The sequence below is a fragment of the Momordica charantia genome (genome assembly GCF_013281855.1).
Source record: "Momordica charantia cultivar OHB3-1 chromosome 2 unlocalized genomic scaffold, Mcharantia_2.0 BLBB01000002.1, whole genome shotgun sequence".
NCBI classification, from domain to species: domain Eukaryota; kingdom Viridiplantae; phylum Streptophyta; class Magnoliopsida; order Cucurbitales; family Cucurbitaceae; genus Momordica; species Momordica charantia.
Window position 1 is genome coordinate 11,154,078 of NW_028275160.1, and position 25,103 is coordinate 11,179,180.

A 25,103-nucleotide genomic window follows, 5' to 3' on the forward strand; every position below is an offset into this window, starting at 1 on the left:
TTTAAAAAACCTAATTTGTGTCTCCATATTCTATTAATTATGACCCCTCTCAAAATATGACATAATGAAATTACCATTGTACCCTTGTTTTAAAAAAATTCATCCCCTCCCTCCCCATCCGTCTCAGACGTTTCGTGGCACTCTCATCCCAAGTAAAACCCTAAACCCCCATCTTGGAGAATCCCCGTCTCGGAGAATCCATTCTTTCCGAAGATAATTCTTTCGCACTCATCCATTTTTTCTGAAGATCATTCTTTCGCACTCATCCGCACTCATCCATCACCTGTTGTTGAGAGAGGTTGAAAAGCCTAGGCAGGACGTCATTAGCTTTTACCTGTTTGGGAAGAGGGTATCTTTTGGTAAGCGAGAGTTCAACCTAATCACCGGGCTCAGTCATAGGATGAATAGGGTAGATAATCATATTCCTGGACGAAGACTTAGAACAGTTACTTTAAAGACAGTGTTAGGGTTAAGTATAGTGAGCTGGAAAATATTTTTTTGGAGGACGTTTTTTACGACGACGAGGATGTTGTGAAGGTTGACATAGTTTACTTCATAGAACTTGTCATGATGGGGAAGGAGAGGAAACAGTTCATAGATACAGCCTTATTAGGTGTTGTGGATCGGTGGGAGGCGTTCTGCAACTATGACTGGAGTTCGATGATTTTTGATAGGACGATTTGGAGTCTTAAGAACGCCCTGAAGGATAAACTGTCGACGTACCAACAGAAGGCAAGAGCGGACCCCACACACGTTGAGACTTATAATCTGTATGGGTTTCCGTACGCATTTCAGGTTAGCGAGATTTAAGTCAACTATATAATTTAATACATTATTTAACTGCATCATTTATTTACCTTCCCTGGATTCCAAGTATGGGCGTATGAGACGATCTCGACGTTGAGCCTGCGAGTAGCAACGAGGTTAAGCGATGATGCCATTCCTCGACTTTTCAGGTGGTCGTGCACTTATTCGCACGGATTTCATGTGCTGGCGAGTGAAGTTTTCGATAACACACGGGTAAGTAATTCTCTTGTGGTCGTATGGTTCATATTTGTTTTTTCGTTTCGATCTAATCATAAGTTTTTTGCAGTCCAAGGTTAAGGAACACTTGGTGGCTACGGATGCTGAGGAACAACACATGGTCCGTGTCATTCTTCCACCAGAAGCACATGTTATACTTGATCCGCCTGCTGTACCTAATCGGGCTGCTGCACCTGATCCGCCCGCTGATGTGGAAATGGGTCCTCTAGAGGATCGGGTAGTAGAGGCAGATGCGGTAGACGAGGCTGGACCTAGTGCAAATGACAGTGAAGGGCTAGAGAAGAGGTCGAAGAGGATCAGCAGACAGTTGAAGAGGCTCGATAACCGTGTTGGTGCTATCGAGGACACACTGGGTGACTTCGGAGTCGCCCTGAAAGGTATTCAGAGATACCTGAAGAAACTGGCGAAGGTACTCATTTAATATGTATACAAATTTGTTTTTAATTATTACAATAATGCTCATGGGCCAGTGTTTGGGTGTAGGGTAAATTCCTTGATCCGAGCAAGTATTTCAAAGGTGGGGGTGAGCCCGATGATGATGATCCATCGGATCAAAGGCCTGATGGGTCCCCGAAGCCAGATAGAGGTCGGAAGAGTATGGATGAGGACCAGAGGCCTGATGAAGACCTGGAGACTGAAAAGGAACCGACGTCGGGGCATGGTCCGAATAGTATGGACGAGGATCCGAAGGAAAGGGACGATGATCCAATGACTACGGAGGAGGACAATGGTATGATAACGGATGGGGACGAGGATCCAAATCAGGTAACTCGTACTTATTTTCCTCGTTGGATTATTTATGACCTTGTCTTACATCATGTTATTTAATATCAGAACATTACGATCTGGAGACCGCCTGATGGCTCGGAAGTGGATCATGCAGATGACCATGGACCTCAGGTGGGCATAATTCAAGTAACCACCTTCTCTAATGCTAGTATACATTCCTGTTACCCATATTGTAATGTGATTAATATTTTTTGTGTATTAGGATCTCACCGTTGGCAGGCAAGAGCGGATGTTCAACCAGATACGCAGCCCACGAGACAACGAGTTAGGCGTCCCTATAAGGAATGGGCACTCTACGCGATCGTTAAGGTAGACTTAATGTCATGCATTTTGTCAATTGTCATTACTCGACCTTACTTGTTTATTGTGGTTTAGGTTGAACCGTACCTTGACCAGGACGAATCTGACCTTCAGCATGCCCCAACTGGCTGGGGGCTACGCAAGCGCCATTATTCGTGGAAACTGAAGGATATATACACACCAACCGGCCGGCGTAGGATCACCGTGGACGCATATTGTCATGGTCATGCTTGTCCAGGGCCTGTTGCCCGTGGCCGCATGCCCATAACAACCTCTTTCCACGTACTTTGATGACATGTATTTAGTTTTGCTTGTTATTTAGTTTTCCTTGGACTTTTGGTGGCGAGTGACTCCTCGCCACTTTGCATGTTCACGCTTGCCAAAGGCAAAATGCTTTATAATCTACCTTAGGGGGGTACACCTAGTCATCCTCCCTACATTGCGTTGTATTCTTGTGCCGCTAATCTATTCTCTTGCATTCAAGCTTACAACAACTTCCAAAATGCTTACAAACGTTTTCCAAAACCTTTTTCTCTAACCTCGTTTTCCAAAACCGTTTTCTCGAGAACGGGGGTGGAGGTTGCGACATATAGCCTCTGTGCCACCGGCTATTCGTTTCCGCATTGGCTGACTTGCTAGAGGGTGAAAGCAAGTGCCGCACAATCGCTTCCTAAGTCCCGTTAAAGTGCGATTGTGACAGTTGGTATCAGAGCCTAGTTGGCTCCTCGAGTTGGAAAACAGTAACCATGTCCGCGACAAAGCAGTTGGGAAAGTCCCACGTCGACAGACTCGTCGAGATCGAAGAACAGCTGTTGTTCTTGAGGGAAATCCCTGACAACCTTAGATATGTGGAATCTCGGCTGGATGAGATCTCCACCAAAACTGACGGAATTGACGTCGTGAACGCCCGCATAGACGGGCTTGCTATACGTGAGTTAATGCTTCGGGTTGAGACCCTTGAAGACAAGGTTAAGCGTACTGATAACCTTGAGCGTGGCGAAAGCTCATCGAGCTCAATCGCCCACATGGAGGAGCGTGTCGAAGAAATAGACATCTCCCAAAAGACTATTGTGCAGATGGTCAGTGAGCTGACCGTCGACTTCAAAGCCACCATCGACGAAATGAGGGCGGAGATGCCGAATTAGGCACCAAAGTAAATCTCACAATGAGAGCGGTGGGAAATCAGGCCCCAGTTGGGGGAGCGATTCAGTTCAACAAGGTGAAAGTTCCCGAACCCAAGCCCTTCTGTGGGGCGCGAGATGCTAAAGCTCTTGAGAACTTCATCTTCGACCTTGAGCAGTACTTCAAGACGACAAGCACGGTGACAGAGGAATCGAAAGTCACACTAGCCACAATGCATCTTGCTGACGATGCGAAGTTGTGGTGGAGAGCGAGATATGTAGATGTACAAGAGGGCAAATGTACCATCGACACGTGGGAAAAACTAAAGCAGGAACTCAGATACCAATTTTTCCCGGAGAATGTAGAGATCCTTGCCCGTCGTAAACTACGTGAATTACGACACACAGGAAATATTCGAGACTATGTAAAGCAGTTTTCAGGGTTGATGTTGGACATCCGCGATATGTCCAAGAAAAACAAGGTCTTCACCTTCGTGGAGGGCTTGAAACAATGGGTCCGGGCCAAACTGTATGAACATAAGGTACAAGATATCCCTACTGCTTACGCAGCAACCCAACAGCTGTTCGATCTTAGCAACGATACATTACAAGAACAGAGGAAGACCCAAGCTTCTTTCAGTAGTGGAAACAGACCCGCTAGATCGGGGTCCCCTAAAAATGGGGGAGCTGACAGAAATGGAGGAGGAGACCGCAGACCCTTATAGCAGAGAGGGGGAAGTACATGGAGAGGGCCGAACCCACCAAACAATAACAATCGGACGGGACCATCCTGCTTCATTTGAAAAGGACCGCACAGAGTATACGAGTGTCCGTATCGAGCTGCTCTCTGGGCCTTTCAAGCCACATTGACAAACGACAGAGCGATCGAACCTGAAGGCCCTTAAACAGATACTCCTCCCGAAGACGCCGATGACAACCCCCGTATGGGAGCAGTCAAATTCTTATCGGCGTTTCAGAAGAAAGTCGAGGAAGTGAAGGAACCTCTGGAACGTGGTCTGATATATGTGGAAGCATGAGTCAATCAGAAAGCCGCAAAAAGCACTATGGTAGATTCTGGTGCCACCCACAATTTCATGACAGAAACCGAAGCACGTCGGCTGAACTTGCGATGGGATAAAGACCTAGGAAAGATGAAAGCGGTCAACTCGGCGGCCCTCTCCATCATGGGAGTTGCAAAAAAAGTTTCAGTAAAGCTAGGGACATGGAGTGGACAGGTCGACTTTATGATAGTGCAGATGGACGACTTCGACAAAGTATTGGAGATGGAATTTCTATTGGAACACAAAGTCATCCCCATGCACCTCGTTAAGTGCCTGGTTGTAACGGGTTCCCATCCCACAATTGTTCAGACAAGCATCAAACAACCAAGCGGAGCGAAGATGATATCAGCTCTCCAGCTAAATAAAGGTCTCGCTCGTGACGAGCCGACCTTCATGGCCATTCTTGTTGTGGAAGGCGGAAATTCTGAAGAGCCAGCTCCTAGAGAAATCCAACGAGTCTTGGAGGTGTATGCCGATGTAATGCCAGACAACCTGCCCAAAAATCTACCTCCAAGACGGGGGATAGACCATGAGATTGAATTATTACCGGGGGTAAAACCGCCCACCAAGAACGCCTATCGGATGGCTCCTCCCGAGCTAGCCGAACTGAGGAAACAACTTGATGAACTACTGAATGCTGGATTCATCCGCCCGACTAAGGCTCCCTATAGGGCCCCAGTCCTTTTTCAGAAGAAGAAAGACGGAAGTCTCCGCCTATGCATCGACTATCGGGCATTGAACAAACTCACAGTCCGCAACAAGTACCCTTTGCCCATCATCACAGACCTGTTCGATCAACTTCATGAGGCAAAGTACTTCTCAAAGCTCGATCTGCGATCTGGATACTATCAGCTGCGTATCGCAGAAGGAGATGAACCGAAGACGACCGGCATCACTCGGTATGAGGCCTTTGAATTTCTTGTCATGCCCTTCGGTCTTACGAATGCTCCCGCCACCTTCTGTACCTTAATGAACCAAGTGTTTCACGAATATCTCGACAAATTCGTGGTGGTTTACCTAGATGATATAGTCGTCTACAATCCAACCATGGAAGAACACCAGGTACATTTACAGCTTGTTTTCGAGAAGCTCAAACAGAACCAGTTGTATGTTAAATGGGAAAAGTGTTCCTTTGCCCAAGAACGCATCAGTTTCTTGGGTCATGTGATAGAATATGGTCGAATAGGCATGGAGGATGGAAAGGTCAAAGCCATTTAAGAGTGGAAGATTCCGACGTCCATCACAGAACTACGTTCATTCCTCGGATTAGCCAATTACTATAGGCGATTCGTGGAAGGATTCTCGAAACAGACCGAGCCCTTAACAGAATTACTGAAGAAGAACCAGAAGTGGAACTGGACCCCAGAATGTCACGCCGCATTTGAGAGTTTGAAAAAGGTGATGATGGAGGGGCCGGTGTTGGGAATTGCAGACGTCACAAGACCGTTCGAAGTCGAGACTAATGCGTCAGACTTCGCCCTGGGAGGAGTGCTTCTCCAAGACGGTCACCCCATTGCATACGAGAGTCGGAAGTTGAATGATGCTGAAAGGAGGTATGCCGCCTCCAAGAAAGAGATGTTAGCAGTAGTAGTCTACTGCTTGAGGGCCTGGAGGCAATATCTCCTAGGGGCCAAGTTCGTTGTCAAGACCGATAACAGCTCAGTCTGTCACTTCTTCAACCAACCGAAGTTGTCGTCCAAGCAAGCTAGGTGGCAAGAGTACCTTGCCGAGTTCGATTTTCAGTTCGAACATAAGCCCGGTTGAGCAAATCAGGCGGTAGATGCCCTTAGTAGAAAGAGCGAACATGCGGCCCTGTGCATGTTAGCTCACCTAAAAGCGAGCAAGCTTACTGGATCCATTCGTGAAGCCATCAGAGAAAACTTACAGAATGACCCAGCTACCCAAGCGATAATTCAGTTGGCCAACGAAAGGAAGACTAGACAGTTTTGGGTGGAGAATGACCTCCTCTTCACCAAAGGTAACCGTTTGTATGTTCCCTGTTCTGGGAACCTAAGAAAGCTCCTACTTGGAAAATGTCACGACACGATGTGGGCAGGCCATGCTGGATGGCAGAGAACTTACGCCCTGTTAAAGAAAGGCTACTACTAGCCGAATTTGAGAGACGACGTGATGCAGTATACCAAAACGTGTCTCATCTGCCAACAAGACAAGGTGGAGCGAAACAAAATTGCAAGTTTACTGGAACCCCTGCCAATCCCATCACGACCGTGGGAGAGTGTGTCTCTCGACTTCATCACCCATCTACCTAAAGTCGGAGAGACAGAAGCGATTCTCGTGATAGTTGACCAGTTCTCTAAGTATGCTACCTTTATTCCAATTCCGAAGATGTGTTCGGCCGAAATGACTGCACAGTTATTTTTCAGGAATGTTGTGAAACTATGGGGTGTTCCTGAGAGCATCGTGAGCGACAGAGACGGACGCTTCACAGGGACATTCTGGACAGAACTTTTCCGCCTATTGGGATCCAATTTGAACATTTCTTTGAGTTATCACCCACAGACAGACGGAACGCTTCAACAATATGCTAGAAGAGTACCTCCGCCACTTTATTGATGCTCGGCAAAAGAACTGGATCCAGATGCTCGATGTAGCCCAATTCTGTTTTAATTGCCAAAAGAGCACCAAAATGGCCCGAGCATACCTAGAGAAGGCGTCTAAACACAAGAAAAAGTGGGCAAACAAAAAGCGAAGACCATTAGAATTCCAGGCAGGAGATCAAGTTCTAGTGAAGCTGAGACCTGAACAGCTTCGTTTCCGTGGTAACAAAGACCAACGCCTTGTGCGAAAATATGAAGGACCCGTCAACGTCCTTCAGAAGGTGGGCAAGACATCCTATGGGGTTCACCTACCCCCGTGGATGAAAGTCCATCCAGTAATCCACGTGAGCAACTTGAAGTCTTACCACCCCGACACTGTCGACCCTACACGAAACGAGGTAACTCGTCCAGCAGTCACGTTGACAAACAAGATTGACAAAGAAGTTGAGTCAATCCTCGCCGAAAAAATACGCCGAGTAGAAAGACCACGAAGGGACGTACAAGAATTCCTAGTCAAGTGGAAAGGGCTCCCAGATGAAGAGATCAGTTAGGAGCGTACTGAAGACCTGAAGACAGCAGCAGCAGCAATTGAAGAGTTCGAGCAGCGACAGTTGACGGGGACGTCAACCATTTAAGTGGGGGAGAATGTCATGGTCATGCTTGTCCAGGGCCTGTTGCCCGTGGCCGCATGCCCATAACAACCTCTTTCCACATACTTTCATGTCATGTATTTAGTTTTGTTTGTTATTTAGTTTTCCTTGTACTTTTGGTGGCGAGTGACTCCTCGCCACTTTGCATGTTCACGCCTACCAAAGACAAAATGCTTTATAATCTACCTTGGGGGGTACACCTAGTCATCCTCCCTACATTGCGTTGTATTCTTGTCTTGCCGCTAATCTATTCTATTGCATTCAAGCTTAGAACAACTTCCAAAATGCTTACAAATGTTTTCCAAAACCTTTTTTTTTAAAACCATTTTCCAAAACCGTTTTCTCGAGAACGGGGGGTGGAGGTTGCAACATATAGCCTTTGTGCCACCGGCTATTCGTTTCCGCATTGGCTGACTTGCTAGAGGGTGAAAGCAAGTGCCGCACAATCACTTCCTAAGTCCCGTTAAAGTGCGATTGTGACACATATGACCCAGCATGTCTCATTCCTTCGCAGCTGGATGGTCAGTTCCAGACATAGATGGATGACAAGGACTCTGATGGACGAACTCGGTCTACTGTAGCTAGCTTACAAGGGCAGGAATGGTATCACGATCTATTGGACCCTACTGTCCAATTGAAGGACGAAGTAAGTACCTTTTATTCCACTATCTAGTACTACATTTGTCAATAATATGATTATATCAACTTGCATTTCTTAAATGCAATAGGTAGTTGATGCTCCCGTCCTATTTACGGCAAAAAATTTGGAGAAGTGTCTACATCTGTGTCGCAAAAGTGCGATAGGCGACATGCTACTTTCGGTACATACTTTTTACCGCTCTTCGTTTGGACTAAAAAATACTATTTTAATTGTCTGTGTAACTAATATCAATTTTCATTTCTTGTACAGACTCTGCTGAACCGAGCAGACGATCCGTATGCGGCCATGAACCCAGGTGTCCTGTCCATGAGAATCGAATACCCTTGGAGCCAGGAGAATACCATATTTCGATATGTCTTCGGTAGGGCAGTCGGACCAGAATGTGGCTTGGACTGATGTAGACATTGTGTAAACCCCGATCAACGTAGGTGGGAACCACTGGGTGATGCTCGGAATTGATCTTGTGGAAGGCGACTTAAACGTATGAGATTCACTCCAATCAGCCACTCCACTGGATTCACTCGAGGAGCTGAAGCCCATTTGTACGATCCTACCTGCGGTACTGCATCATGGCGGGTTTTTTGCAGTACAACCGGACCTACCAATGTCGTCATGAAGGGTGCGTCGGGTTCGCACACCCCAACAGAGTAATGCCACGGATTGCAGGATTTTCTGTGTACGCTTCTTCAAGTACAATGTTACCGGGTCAAAGCTGGACACTTTGCCCAAGATAATATTGTATTTTTTAGGCGTCAGTACGCTGTATAGATGTGGGCGCGCCGTCCCATTTTTTGAATATTTATGGAATTCCGGTATTGTCTTTTCTATTTGTACTTCATTCTCGAAGCATGATACATGAAATACACAATAATAATAGTATCCAATCTCCACAATAATAATAATAGTAGTAGAACACATAGAGTTGCAAATGCATGCATGCATGATTGGTTTCTTGAGATACAAGTTACCTTACCAATTTCTTTAAAATTCATTTCATACATGTTTAAAAGTAAATGAACAACAGAAGCATACATTCACAATGTGGTAAGGGGTTCACTACATGTTTTGCGATTATGTCCCCACGCACCACAGCGACCAAACTTACGTGTTTGTCGTACCTCGCCTGTGGAAGGAATCTTAGCCGTCTTCCTCCTCCTGACTCTTGGAACAGTCTTCGGTGGTTCCACCAGTATGTTGACAAACTCTAGCGAACTGTTCCATGTCGAGACGTGTCCGACTGGAAATATGGGTTCTGCATAAGCCAATATCCAGGAGTTCATCGTATATGTCTCATCGCACAGACTGTATGGATTTATATTTCGCATCGTCGCCCCGGAAATAGCATGAGAGTATGGAATCTTAAAGTAATCAAACTCTCGACAACTACACGTCATAGCATTCAAATCAACAATCCCGTCAAGGTTGTCATCCCGTACCTGGAAATGGAACTGGTCAATGTTGTCTACAACATGTCTCCCCGCACTATCCGAACATTCGACATACATGTTTTCTGCGTAGTCGGACAATGTGGTTGATCGGGAAGTTGCAAGCATCTGTCGATCATAGAACCAAGTCTGTAACTGACCTCTAATGTGGTCAAGTAAGGCGGTAACCGGCAACCTACGGGCGTGCCTGAAGAAGGTATTTACATACCCTACGATATTTGTAGTCATATGTGTTTAAAAATAGTTTCTCGACTGCCTTTGCATCGTCTTTAAATTTTGCTATCAAGTTAACCTTGATATGCTGTATACAAAAGCAATGAAATGCAGTAGGAAATACCTTGTCAATTGTCTTGCAAATGTTTGATGTCTATTAGAAACGAAAACCAAATTATCCATTCCGGCGAGCGCACGTTTTATTTGAGTCATAAACTACACCTATGATGCTATCGTCTCACCGTCGACAATCGCAAATGCTACCGGGTAAATCTAGTTATTCGCATCGACACCAGAAGCTGATAACAATACCCCTCTGAACTTCCCCTTTAGGTGAACCCCATCAACAACCAACACTGGTCTAATACAACCCAGAAAACCTCGAATCGATTGACCCAATGTCATAAATACATATTTGAAATATTTGCCACCTTCTAGTTCTAATTCGAAAATAGTATCTGGGTTCATGATTATCAAAGCTTCACCATAAGTTGGAAGTAGACCATATGATGATGTTGGATCACCTCTAATAAGCCGGAGTGCTTCTTCACTAGAACGCCATGCTCTATCATAACTTAAATTGACACCATACTCCTTCCTCATGTCTTGTATAATGTCCTTCGATCTATACGTGCGAGAGACGTCTGAGAACTTCTCCTGCACAAAATGTCCTACCACCCAACTTTTAGCTTGCCTATGATCATGTTTTAAAGCCCCACCATAGCTCATATGGGCAGCACAATATTTTTTTATCTTGAACAAAGTGCATTCCTTTAGCTTGGTAGCTCGAAGTCTCCACGTGCAATCAGTATGAACGCACCGCAGTATATATAGCTCCAGCGTCGACTTTTTTACTTTAAACTGAAAATTCTTCTGCATTGCAACTAAATACACTTTCAAACTCAACTCCTTCTTATTATCAAATACATCGCCCTCATTAACATCATTAGTCCTAGAAGATTGTACTATGAGTTGCAATTTCTCATCATTAGGGTGTCCGGTGAACCATTACATCCCAAATGCCGGACCGATTCTTCATCCCTGCGAATCTCAATGTGCACCTGTTTCACATCAAGCTCAAGCTCATCATCAAGCGCATCGTCATGCTCTTCGTTCCCATATTCTGCTTGAAAGTATCCTTCTTCAAACTTTGCCAACGGGTCATATGATTCACCACTTTCATCTTCGTTATCATTCCACGCTCCCGGCACATCCCAATCACACCCTGTCATCTCCCAGATTACATGGAACAACATCTAATCCCAATGGTATTAAACCCTCTACATCATGACCTATATGTTCGTAGGAGGGGTGTGCCTGTCGGGAAGAAGAGAGGTTCGATGATGAGGAAGGAAATGAGGGTATAGGATATGTGGATCTCTAGAATGAGGGAATACAAGCTGTGGACATACGAATCGATGACACGTTTTGGCCTACATAATATGGGAAAGAAGGCATGTACGTTTCATTCTCATGTACCTGCTTTGGCACATTAGATATATATATAGGCAATTCAAATACATTCTCACCAGTAAAAAAAAACGCAAGTCATTGTCATCAGTTATCTCCATCGCACAAACTTTGGTTTTAAAATGATATACGCGTCTAATTATAATATCAAACTGTAGGGGGTTAATGTTACTCAATCTATACACTTGACCTAGAAATTCTTTGTACGTGATTGTACTATACACTGTCAATCCCCTCGTATGACCGCCGACATAATCTTTTTCACTATCATTCCATTCTCCATCGAATGTTATGAAAACACGAGGCATCCTGCAAATAGATAAAACTAAGTGAGATAGGAAAATCGATCATTCAGAAATAAAATATTAAAAATTAATAAAATAAATAAATGTCTCTCGAATGAATCTTGGACCAGTCTTGGTTCGAGACGTGTCCCGGACAAATCTCGAAGCAAGACTGGTCCAAGACATGTCCCGGACTAAATATGCTTCGAGATTAGTCCAGGACATGTCTCGAACCAAGACAGGTTCGAGATATATCCGAGACAATCCCGAAACATGATGCAGGATTGTTTACATTCAATCTCGGACCAGGTATAGATCCGGGATTGAAGTAATTACAACAATCTGATTTTTTTTCTTGTCAACAACCCAATCTAATATTTGAACCCATTAATGGGAAAATATTTCAAATAAGTTCAACAATTATAGAGTATAAAAGTTTGTGTAAACGTAACATACCTAACTTTCACAAGTGAAATTGTGGGGACAATGATTTTGGATAGTGTGGGGACGAAGATCAAACACGTTGATACTTTGAGCAGATTTTGAAAACGCGAACTGTGAGTTTTAGATAATGTGTTTCAAGTTCAAACATATGTAAAATATGAGTTTACAGTTTGGTGAAATGGTTAGGTGGAAATCATAAATGCACATATACTATCAATGAGTGTAAGTTCGTCTTTTCACATGAATAAAATATTTAAGGGATCATAAATAAAAGATGGAGGGATCACAAATTAGGTTTTTTGAAAATGGGGTCATTTATCCAGTTTCAGTTATTGAAGGGGTCACAAATTCAAATTTCTCAACTTTTAACTTCTACCTCTTATACCTACCTTATTTTATTATCCATCGAAAATTATTGAATTGAAAAGGATAAAATTATAATATTCAAATTACAACTTCTAATTTACAAAAATATTATATTCTTAATTTTTTGAGAAAAAATTAAATGAACAACTTAAGAATAAAAAGAAAAATAATAGGAATGAGTTGCTACTTTTTTTTTTCTTTTAATTTTAACAATGCCAAAAAATTGACCCATCATTCATATCCTCGTCGTCCCAATCCCTCTCATCCTCTTCTCCTCCACCGTATCATTCACATCCTCCACCACACATGATGACTCCAGCGAGACGACCAAATCAATTGAGATTCTAACCCACACAATTTTCACCAATTTATTGAATTGATCATATAAACGAGCGTTCGCCTTGTCGAGGACAATGGATGATTTTGTGGAAGCTAAAATGGTCGCAACGTGAGTGGAGAAATTACGGCGCATATAGTATTTCACTAAAAGTATCGTCGCATAATGGACCTTCATCGAAATTGAGAGAACACTTTGAGAAGATCTTAGTAGAATATAGATCGACAATTGCGACGACTCTTATTGAATTGGCCGATGAGGGGCTTTCTATGTATGAACTCTACAATCACCGATTCATCTTTGTAACGCCCCAGGCCCAGAATTCGGAATCTGGATTCTGCACTTCTTTGCCCCGGCATTCCCCTGCATCCCCTAAGACCCAGCCGCGTCATTGCCTAGTTCTGAACTACTTAGAAGAGCGTAGACTATCCCTACAGACCAACACGAGTCCTTCTAGGTCAAGTACGCTTAACTTTGGAGTTCTTACTATTAAGCCACCGAAAAGGAAGGTGCACCTTATTAGTATATGTAGTAACTATCATTTCTTTTAAGCTTTCTTAACCATACTTTCTATGGTTTCAGGATCCCTCTCACTCAGATGTGGTATCGGTTCATTCTAGTTGGGCGTTACAATCTTAGACTTAGAAGCCTCAAGAATTATATAGAAAGGAGAAAGAGGTAGAAAAAATCTTTCAAGTTCCATAATTAGTACTTAGATGGTAGCCTTTGAATAGAGGGAGAGGAAGAAAAAACACTTTGTTAATATTGATTTAATAATGTGTTTCTTGCTACCATTTATCCTTTTGGGCCTCTTTTACTTGTTATATTTTTATGACTCATTCTTCTTTAAGTAAACTCAACTCATCTAAGTCTAGCTCTTGTTTTGTAAGGCTTATTTAAGTATCTTTATCCCTCTTTGTTGAGGACCCTAAGGGAGAACAAGAATAGAGAGAGAGGAGAGCCACCTTGAGAGAGAGGTCAAACCGCCGGTTTCACCCACCTTTGATTCCATTGTCGTCGCCGATCACAATGCCATCAAGGTTGGGTAGAAATCAACGCCGCCGCCTGATTGAATGGAAAACGACGCTGCTGTCGTAGTGGTCGTGCAACCGTAAGGTTCTTTGGTGATTTTGTTCAAATCCGGGCTTGAATTCGGTGTAGATCTAAGCGTAGAGGTTGTATCTCTCTATCTTTGTTGGTTCTTAACTATTCATGAAGAGATTTACATGTATTTGAGATTGCTCCTCAGATCTCTTCAAGATCTTGAGTAGAAGCTTTTTTGAATTGTTGATCTTGACTCTCTATTTTAGAATTTTGATTCTGTTTTGGTGTATATGCCTATTGTGTATCTGTAAATTCGATCTTTGTAGTTAATAATAAAGACTTGTAGGGATATTATGTTTGCACAGTGGATGTAGGTCCTATTTTAGGACTGAACCACTATAAATCTTGTGTCGATTCTCTATTTTACATTACTGTTAATTGCTGGAAATTATCTAAAGAATAATTGAAATGCTGCTGTGATTATTCGCGTCTTAGTTAGCATTTGTAAATACTCTTTTAGGCTTTAAAGAACTCATTAACTAAAAAATTTGATTCTGGAATTTATATAAAATTATAACACCTTCAAATTACATAATTAAATACTCAATTAAAATAGATGATAAAACTTTTCATATTCTAACTTTTTAAATGCAAAATTGAGTGAAATTATAATTTTAAAATAAAAAAAAGAGATAAAAAGATTTATTTTTGGGTGGATTAATTTGAGTAATGAATTTGGTTGGGTGGAGAAATAATTAATGAAAAGTGAATGAGAAAGAAATACAACCAGGGATTCAAGAGAGATCAAATGAATTTGAGAAAAGTGGACTTATAAAAGTGGAGATAAAGTATTTAAAAAATAAATGAAGAAGAGCAACAACAGAAGAGAGGAATGGGGAAAGTGGCGTGGGAATAGGAGAAAGAGGAAGAAAGTAGGAGAGATGACAAATTTGCCATCAAACTTTTGTAAAAATTAGTTATGAAGGAAGAGTAAAATTGACCTAAAAAGTTTCTCTCCATCCCACATTTTGTATATACTATAGATTGTTGAGGGTGAAAATCGAGCGGATGACACGACCAGCTCAAAGGGTTACACCTAGATGGGGACCACAAATTTAATGGGATGTACGATTGAGTGAGGACACAGCCTGGGTACCTTCTACATGGTACGTGTAACGCAACTCATCTTGCAGACGACAGTCTTACAAAGGGACAAAATGGCAAGTCACAGTACTACTATCACATCACAACGATGTCTCTTAACCACCCGTTAATCTTGTACGATATCTACCCTAGCCCTAGCTACCACGAATAGGACGTCCTCCCTGGTCATATGAGGGTGTCCAAAAAGGAAGAACCACCATGATCATAGGGTAAGTGAAAAACATGTCACTAATTTCCTAAAGTGCTCTCTGCTATATTTCTCTCCGATTAATAACTTGACCCTTGGAGACTATTAAGCAAGACACCACATCGGTGTCAAGGATCATTGTTGCAGGCTCATTTATCCGACAACAACCCGTCTCGAATGACATGAGGACCTCTCCAAAACTCGCCATCAACTGATTAATATTTTTTCCTAGTTGAATTACGATCATGTATTAATTGTTAACATATTAAAAGATATGATGTTGGAGAATTATTTTTAGATAATTTTTCCCACTCTTTAATTTATAATTTTCAATAATGTCATTAATGTTGTTTCTTCATTTGATTCTTCAAATATATAGTTTTATCTTTTAACATGTGAGATAATTGAGAATCATTTTTTAACCTATTTATCACTTTTTTTTTTATTTCATTAGTTCTCACTAAAATTGGAAATGGTATGTGATATTTGAGTCGGAGACTATATGAAGTTTTATAGGGCTCTATAACCTCTTATATAGTCACTTATCTAATACAATAATTAAGAAAATAGTGGATAAGGATTGATTGATGGGATAAAACTCGTGACTAGCTTCTTATCCCTTTCGAATATGCTTATTTGACATAAAAAAACGAAAAAAACTAACTAACTACATTATTACATACATACTAATTACAAAAGGTAAGTCCTCATGGATGCCATAATCAATTTTGCAAACCAACCCATGGATTTTTCTACTATTTTTAGGTTTGCAACTATTTGAGTATCTTCATGGTAAAAAATACTGATATTAGGTTAAACTACACGTTTGATATCTAAATTTTTAGAATGGTATCTATTTAGTCTTTATATTTAAAAAAAAAAAATCAATATGTCCCTAAATTTTTAAGGTGGTATTTATTTAGTCATTGTATTTTAAAATGTTTCTAATAGATTTATGATCATGTCGTTGTTATGTTTATTTAAATTTGTGCTACCAAACACCTAATAATGCATCCTTTAACATTCCGAATTAATCTGAAACGATTTCAAATTTCAAGATTTTAAATTAAGGAAATGATTTCAAATTCTTTAGAGAGAAGGTAGAAAGTAAAAACAAGGATACACAAATACAAAGTAAGGTTAGGCAACTAAAAATATGTGATTCGTACGAGATCAATAGTTGAACACATTATGATTTTTTTTTTCTAAATGTCGTCTTCCACTTTTCAAGTGGTAGACATTTCAAAGTGGAAATGTGTATCATCATGTTGCCGCTCTATTACTTGTTGCCTCCATCAATAGTCCACTACCTGATGTGTTTTCATTCAATAGAGCAGAACTTCTTCTTTTCTTCTTATACGTGTGTTGGAGTTGGTGAAGTCAAATCGACATCGGAATGAACTAGAGATAAGTCGGTACGAGTCAGGGCATCGAAGGAAATGGAGGTTTGGACGGCTATTTTGGCCGAGGCAGCAGTGCCACGGTGCTAACACAAAAACAAAGAAAAAAAAGAGGGGCAGCATCGAGACGCTCCGAACATATAGGCGGAAATCATAGGCACGCGAGCTTGTTTCTTCAGCGTTGCATGTCCATAGCGTTGAGACGCGATGCTACCTCGATATATGTAAGGATTATTATGTTTTGTTTAAGGGCAGCTGTGAGATTGATTTCATATTCGTTTTGGGGGATTTTTGTGGCGTTTCAGAGATGACGACTTGGGGTTATTGGCAGCAGAGGGGTGGAGCAAGATCGACGTATTTGGGTAATTAAATCTTGTTCTATTTGTGAGTTTTTCATTTATGGACCTAAGTATATAGTGTTTAAATACTTAGAAGTTATGGGGTTTTTGTTGGGACCTCTAGAGAGTATATGTCTGAAACCCGCATCTAAGTGGAAGACTGTATGTAACCTATAAACTATTGCGGCGAATCAGTATAAATTATGTTTATTGATTTCTCTATATTTCTTTTTGTGTTGTGTGATTGACTTAGTTAATTGGATAATTGTGGCCAAAGCGAGCATTGTTAAGTGTAATTGGCATATATTTTCAGTCAAGAGGTTGTGAGTTCGATCCCTCATCCCCACATATTATACTAAGAAAAATTGTATAACTATGGAAGGGAAAATTGTTTGAAATTCTAGAAAATTAAAAATAATAAATAATTTACAAACACGTTTCTATTTCTTTACAAAAAACAAATAAACATTATCAAACGAGTATTTACTATATACATTAAGTCCTCAATTGTGATGCCAAACTCGATTTTGGAAACCAACCGTGGATTTTAATGACGGTATTTTAAAATGTTTCTAATATATTGAGATTAGTAAATAGATGGTCTATTTAGGAGACCTAATTACATAAAATGATTGAAAGTTCTAGAATTTACACTTTTGTCTAACATAATTCCCAAAATAGATGTACCCATAATAGAAATTACTAATATATTTATCTCAATATTAAATCATTAATAAAATATGAAATTGATAAATAATTATTAAAATATACCAAATCCCTAAAATTAAGCTAACTCAAATTTCCAAAATTGAGATTTTTAGAAACCCACGATTTCGTAACCTCTTCATCTCCGTCGGTTTCTCCCTCTTCACCGCTGCAACTGTAAGGTTTCTCCACCTTCAAGGTTCTCGTCGCGTTTCTCAAGATATTTCTCCAGCGGGTGTTTCTCCATTCTTTGCAGAAGATATCTCTGACGGCCTCCGTCGCATTTCATAAGGCAACATCGTCACTCTTCCTTCGTCTCTGGCGGCTACGTCGACCCATTACACTATAAGTTATAATTTCATCTTCTACCTCCGTCGCATGAGCAATCCAGTCCGTCATGTCCCCTTATACCGTATTTTATGCTATATTTAGATTTCAATTTTGCACAGAATCGAGGTATATAGTTCTTATTGTATATGCTCAATTTAGGTTTTCATTTTTTGACAGAATCTGTTGCTCTCTGGTTCCATTATCTTTTGCTATCTACTATTATCATTTATAACACTGTATATTGGAGTATATATAATATAGTGATACTGATTATGATATATAATATATATCTAGATTAAAGTATCTCCATATATACCAGTGAAACAATTTCCATGAAAAATGTATTAGGATATATAATATATCTCTAGTTTACAATGGACTTTCGATATTACATTGGTATATACGAGTATATTTTTCTTTATTCGTTTGTTCTGAGTAACATATGTATGGTGATATATAGTGTTTAGATAAGGATATATATTATATCTCAAGATTTATGTATCTCGATATATACAGATGGTGATTTAAAGTTAAAAATCTATTGGATATGTACCGTTAATGATCTACATCAATACATACGGATAAATTTTATATCTCATAAGGTTTAGTCTATGTTATATCAGATATATTATATATTCAATATATTATACTTTATACCATGTCTTATAGGACTTCATATTGGCTTTCAGCTAGGATTATTTGTCCTGTAATGAGCCTTTACTATTTTACATGTTTTAGGTGGATATATATTAGTTCAATTACGTTAACATGGTCAAGTGCAAATGACTACCAAAACAAAAGGAAAGAAGAAGAAGTAATAGGTTACTTAACCATTTTGAAATATTGTAGCACCGTGCACCATAGCATAAATCGAAGGGAAAGTGTTCGTAGCACCGTAACAGACGACAAGGATGTTGTGCTGAGCAGTGAAAGAAGAAGAAAAACGGGATACCTTGGACGTGAAGGAAGAAGAAAATTGGAAACAATGGAGGAGAGATTAAATAAATCTTTTTTGAGGGATTTGGAGGAGAGAATTAAGGAATTTGAATTGACAATTACTACGGGGCACACATTTATTAAATGATTGTGATATTAATTTATGGAAATAACAATTTTATATTTCAAAAAATCAAAATCCCTTAATAAATGAAAATGCAATCAATAGGGGTAAATTCGAAATTAAATTAAAATCCTACCTGCAGAAATCTGAAAGTGTAAATTTATAAAATTTTAGACATTTATGTAAATAAGTTTCTAAAATAGCCCAAGATATTATCTCTAATATATTTATCATCTTTCGATAAGTACCTTGTCCTGTTTATTTAAATTTGGGTCAAATGCCTAATAATGCACCATTTAGCTTAGTTTCATGATTTTAAATAATTGAATGATTTCAAATTCATAACTGTGTTTAAACTAAATTGATTCTAAATCATTGAATTTAAACTTTATATTTTAATGTTCTGAAAGAAAATATAATATTTTACTGTTATGCCCTTATAATTATACAAAATATTATATTGATAATAATATAATATTTTAATATCAACTATAATCATGAAGAAAAGAAATAATTTGCTCAAATCAATTAGACAAAATAAAAAATTTCAAATGACATCCTTATTTAAAAAAATAAACAAAAAAAATGAAAATGTCTTGATAAATAAAATAAAATAAAATAAAAACCCTTAAAAGTTAAAAACTATTACAAACCAATGTTTTAAACGTCCCTTGACACATCGGACGGCTCAACATCCATACATCGGATTGGGGGAGCGCTTGACTTTGCTCTTCTTTTTTTTACTTTATTTCTTTCCTATTGTTATTATTATTTAAACTTATTTATTTATTTCAATTTTGACTATTGACCATCTTATTTTTATTCTCATTGATTTTTTTGACATTACACCTATTTTTCTTTTCAAATATAATTACAAATTTTCAAACATATTTTTCATTTTCTAATAACTCAATTTAATCATCATATATGTGTATATCAATATTTTATATCTTGTTCAATTATGTAACTAAGATTACATTTGGTTATAAATTATTAATAAAACATAATTAAGTAATGTTGAACTTCAATTTACTAATTCAAATTATTTTCATTAATCTTTGTTATCTTGTTCCGACATTTCTATCGACATATGACATTTTCATAAGTAAGTTATTCATATTTTTACATATGATCAATAAAAAGTTGTCAATTATAACTTAATTAAGCTACCATTAAAGTTTTATTTACTAATTAAAATAATTTTTATTAACTTTTACAATTTCCGTAATTTTTCCCAAACATCCATCGACATCGACATGTCTATCGATCGACATGTCTGTACAATCGAGATCTCGATATTTCCATCGACATCAACTTTTCGAAACTTGTTTCAATTTTCAAACGGCCTAAACCAACTAAACGAAATAGAGAAATCAAATGTCCCTCTGTTCCTTTTCTTTGACTGAGGATCCTTCCTCTCTCTTTATCTCAATTTGTTCACGTCGCATTAAAGTTTTTTTATTTATGGTTAAAATGTTATTTTAGTCTCCGTACTTTCAGTTTTTATTCATTTTAATCCTCAATTTTTTAAAATGTTCATTTTGATCCTTGTATTTTGAACTTTGATTTATTTTAGTCTCCGTACTTTGAAATCCTCGTTTAATTCTAGTCATTGAATAAATGAAACTTTAGTATAAAATAATGTTTACATTTCAAGAAATATATTGATTTTAGTGTGGTGTTGAAATTGTGATAGAAAAAAATCAGATTAAGAATAAAATTAATGAACCAAAATAGTCACTTTCTAAAAATACAGGGACCAAAATGAATATTTTGAAAGTACCGAAACTAAATGAACCAACATTGAAAATACACGAACCAAAATGAACTTTTTGAAAGTATAGAGACCAAAATAAATAAAAGCTGAAACTACATGGACTATATTTTAACATTTATTTATCATAGTTATTCTACCTATGCAGTAATAACGAAATAATTAAAAAGAAGGTTAAAAAGAAAATCAACCAAAAAGAATAATATCAATGTAAACAGATTAAATACAAGAAAAACAAAACAAAATAGAAAACCCAACATGATGTTTAGAATAAAAGAAAGCTACGTAACACAACAAAGCAAAATTGGAAACTAACCTTAGCCTGCGATGTAAAAGGGTTGAAGTTGATTTTTTTTTTTAAACTTAAAATTCTCACAAATCCGACTTATTTAAAAGGAACAATCATTGGGCAAAAATCGAGATTTCAAGTTTTTTTTTTCCTTTTGTTTTTCAAACCAAACCCAAGGATTACAAAACCTTGTCCTTCCAAATCACAAGTTCCGGCTTAAATGTGTTAAACTAATTATAATGCAAATTTATTAAACATAAAATTGAAAGTTGAAACTATCTAAAATTTTAAAAGCTATGGCTAAAGTTAATAATGTATATAAAATGTCACATCATCTCTGAAATGAATATATTTTTTCACATCATTTAGACAAATCTAAATTAAAGAGTTAGACTCATTAATTCAACTGTCACATAATTTTTGTTTTTAATATACTAACGTTAATTTGTTTTCAGGGACTCTTTAGAACTATTTTCTAAAAATCAAATATCGGTTTGGGAAATTAAGGGACCAAATAAAAATATATCCTCAAATTTATGGACTAAAAAGTATATTTTACATTTTTTTAATATGCAATGATGAGTAGACATTACTTTAAAAGTTCAAAACCAATCTTATAATTTAACTTTGAGATTATAAATTTGAAAGGGAAAATTGCTTCCTACCCATAAACTTGGTATCATTTTACTAGAAAGTTGAAAAATTATCGATCAATATTACAATTTTATCTAATAGAATTTTAACGTTAGAAAGGCTTTGCAATTTTTTTAAGAGAAATTTTATTGAGTAGCTAAATTTTATATTTACAAAAATATCAACCTCTTTTATATTTTGAAAATATGGTAAAATATTTGAATTTTTATTATTCAAGTTTTACCCTTATGATATCTGATATACACCCGATGTATATCTGATATAGGCCCGATGGATATATATCTGATATACGCACGATAAATGTATATCTCATATATGTTTGGTGTATATTTGATATACGTCCGATATATCTCAGATATACTTTCGATATATCTCCGATATACTTCCGATCTATATCAGAAGTACGTATCATACATCTAATATACATTTGATGTACCTCTAATGTACATTTGATGTATATCAGTGGTATACTAAATATATTTGTAACTGCTATACTAAATATAAGGTAGATACTAGATATAAGGTATATCAAATGTTTAATTTTTAGTGGTATATCAATTGTTTAATTGTAGTTTATCACTGCAATTTGTTGATTGATATACTAGTATTATCAATAATTTTGATTACTATATCAACTATCTAATATATATTAATATTAATTAGATACTAAATCTAAGAGATATCAATTGTTTAAGTTTATAAAGTATATCAAACTTTTAATTTTGTTTTTTGGACGTCCATGGTCCATATCAATCTTTTATACATTAATTTTAGATTTTTTTTTACACCAACACATAGATAGCATAGTTATATCAGTAGATATCATGGTTATATCAATGATAAATTAGAGGCATATTAAGTATATATCACAAATGCATCAATGTTATATTATAAGTTACATAAGTAGATATCATAGTTATATCAGTGGTAAATTAAAAGCATATCAAATATATATATAACAGATATATAAGTGTTATGTTAGCATGGTAAATCAATGGTAAATTATGTAATCATATAAGAACTTATATCAGTAGAAATCATAGTTATATCATACGTATATCAGTGGTAAACCATATTATAAGTTATATGGGTAGATATCATAGTTATATCAGAAGTAAATTAATTGTATATCAGTATTATATCAGTGGTATATCAAAGAGATATCAATTATATATCACACGTATAGTTGTGGTAAATCAATAAATAGTAAATAATATAATCATATAAGAAGTTATATTAGTGGATGTCATAGTTATATCAGTGATATATCAATTGTATATCAATAGTAAATTAGAGGTATATCAAGTATATATCAGTATATATCAGTTGTATATCAATAGTAAATCAGAGGTATATCAAATATATATCTGATATATATATCAGTGCTACGAGGGTAAATCTGATATTTTATTATTGGACCTATATTTTTTCAAAATATTTTGCTATATTTGAAAATCTAAAATGTAGATGCTAAATTTATTATTTCCTTAATTTTTTTTTTTGCCATATTTACAAAGTTATAAAGTACAAAGTTGATGAGAAGATATGTGCATCGGTCAGACCTTTTTCTAAATTTTAAATAATACTATTAAGCTTATTTTAAAAATAATGCTAATTCGTACAATATTTTGAAAATTCATCCATTAAGAGATGATCAAGTCTACTTCAACAATAGATCGTCTCCTCAAGAGATGACCATGCAACCACGTTATTTTGAAATATATATATATAGATATATATATACACACACAAAACCTCCCGCTCTGATACCATGTTGAGGATGAATAAACCACCACTCAACCCAAAAGCTTAAGCTGATGGATTAAGTAAATTTAATTCATTTATGGATCTCTAACACTCCTCTTCGCTTGTAGGCTTGGATAATTGCACAAAAACCTAACAAGTAGAAATCATAACAAATAAGGAAGAAATGATAATGTAGGGGTTCGAACACAGGACCTTCTGCTATGATATTATCTTAAGGATGAATACCGGATCTAGGTGGCAGTAGAATTTTTAAAATAATTTAGAATTAATATTATTTTCAAAATAAATTAAGTCCCACGTGGTCGCCAAAATGGACGGGATATGGTGGCCACTGGCCAGTGACGTTCAAAATGTCAAATAAACAATCTGAATTCTGATTCGGTGGGCTGGTTCTGCTTTTAATTTATTATTGTTTTTTAATCAAACCATTTTTTTTTTCCCTTTGTTTAGTAAAATGGTTGGTAGAGTTGCCAATTTGGAAGTGGAATGTGGAAATATTCTCAACATGACAATAATTTACTATTTTTCTTTTAACAATAGTTGGTTGCATATTCGATAACTTACACACTGTCGTTCTTTTTTTTCCCCCTTTTTTTTTAATTAATTCCACAAGCCAAATCACAGCCTGCCTTTTTCATCCTCCCACAAACCGGTTGCCGGTTACCGTATCCAACTTTCAACGCTATCCACTAAAACCACCTACCCACCATATCTTTGCAATTGCAAAGCACAATCCAACCACAACAACCATTTATTTTTTCTTTCCTTTTAAATAAATAAAAAAATGCATGTGTATTTAAAAATATTGGTTTTGTTCTTGACTTATTAGTTTTAAAAGTATAAATCTGTTTTTGAAATGGTAAGATTTTTCTTTTTCTTTTTCTTTTTTTGCCAAAAAAAAGGGAAAAGTAGAACTGATTTCACGACTTTAACTTTTTTCAAAAAGAATTTAAATAACAAGTTAGTTTGCAAGAAGGAATTTTCAACTTCAATCTCGAGGAGTTATTAATTGCGAAACTAATTTAACTAAAAACAAAAAAAATTGATTTCACAGTTTGAACTAAAAAAAAAATCATTTAATTAGCTTGAGGAGTTATTACTTGTACCACTAATTCAACTTTCGTTTAAATCGAGAAATCTGAGTACTATTATATAGCTTTGTATCGACTAAATTCACAAATGGAAGATAAACAGGCTCGAGAAATTGACAAATGTTATAGGGTAAATTATCGCCTCTCAACCCCTTATTGATTCTAATCATAGAGGTCGATGATAGGCAATAATCCACTCGAACATAGCTTACACCTTTCATCGTATTTGCGCTCTCCAAAGAAACTATTCTCAAGATCTCAAAAAGTACGGAGTTCGAATCTCATTACAACTTAAGGATTCTTGTAGTTTTGGAGAATCAAGCTACAGAAGAATTGTGAAGGGAGAGATTTCCCCCATTTGATAATATTAAATAAAATATAGAAATTAAATCAATGGGTGGAATCTACTTCAAACGTGATAATCAAGTTACACATGGAAAAAAGGTAAACTCGTTCTTCTTCTCAAACCTCGCATCACATTCACGTTATCTTTTAGCACTACAAGTGAGTGTGGGAGATTCGAACTCATGATCTCTTTATCAAAAACAAATGTCAAT

At 37.4% G+C, this 25,103-nt stretch overlaps 3 protein-coding genes and 1 long non-coding RNA gene across 4 annotated transcripts; 3 read left to right on the forward strand and 1 right to left on the reverse strand.

Annotated features, from left to right (window-relative positions):
* Positions 1-3,298: 3,298 nt before the first annotated feature.
* On the forward strand, positions 3,299-3,979 carry LOC148212809 (uncharacterized). The gene has a single exon (XM_088120927.1). It carries the CDS (start codon positions 3,299-3,301, stop codon positions 3,977-3,979), a length of 681 nt encoding a protein of 226 aa, XP_087977053.1.
* Positions 3,980-6,962: 2,983 nt separating this feature from the next.
* LOC148212810 (uncharacterized) lies at positions 6,963-7,424 on the forward strand. Its single transcript, XM_088120928.1, has one exon. It carries the CDS (start codon positions 6,963-6,965, stop codon positions 7,422-7,424), a length of 462 nt encoding a protein of 153 aa, XP_087977054.1.
* A 1,794-nt stretch (positions 7,425-9,218) lies between these two features.
* Positions 9,219-9,857, reverse strand: LOC148212811 (uncharacterized). Its single transcript, XM_088120936.1, has one exon. The coding sequence runs from the start codon at positions 9,855-9,857 to the stop codon at positions 9,219-9,221; it is 639 nt and encodes a 212-aa protein (XP_087977062.1).
* A 6,599-nt stretch (positions 9,858-16,456) lies between these two features.
* LOC111024386 (uncharacterized) lies at positions 16,457-17,098 on the forward strand. The gene is made up of 2 exons (XR_002603324.2): positions 16,457-16,762; positions 16,844-17,098. It is a non-coding gene; the product is annotated as an uncharacterized LOC111024386 (long non-coding RNA).
* The last annotated feature ends 8,005 nt before the right edge of the window (positions 17,099-25,103 follow it).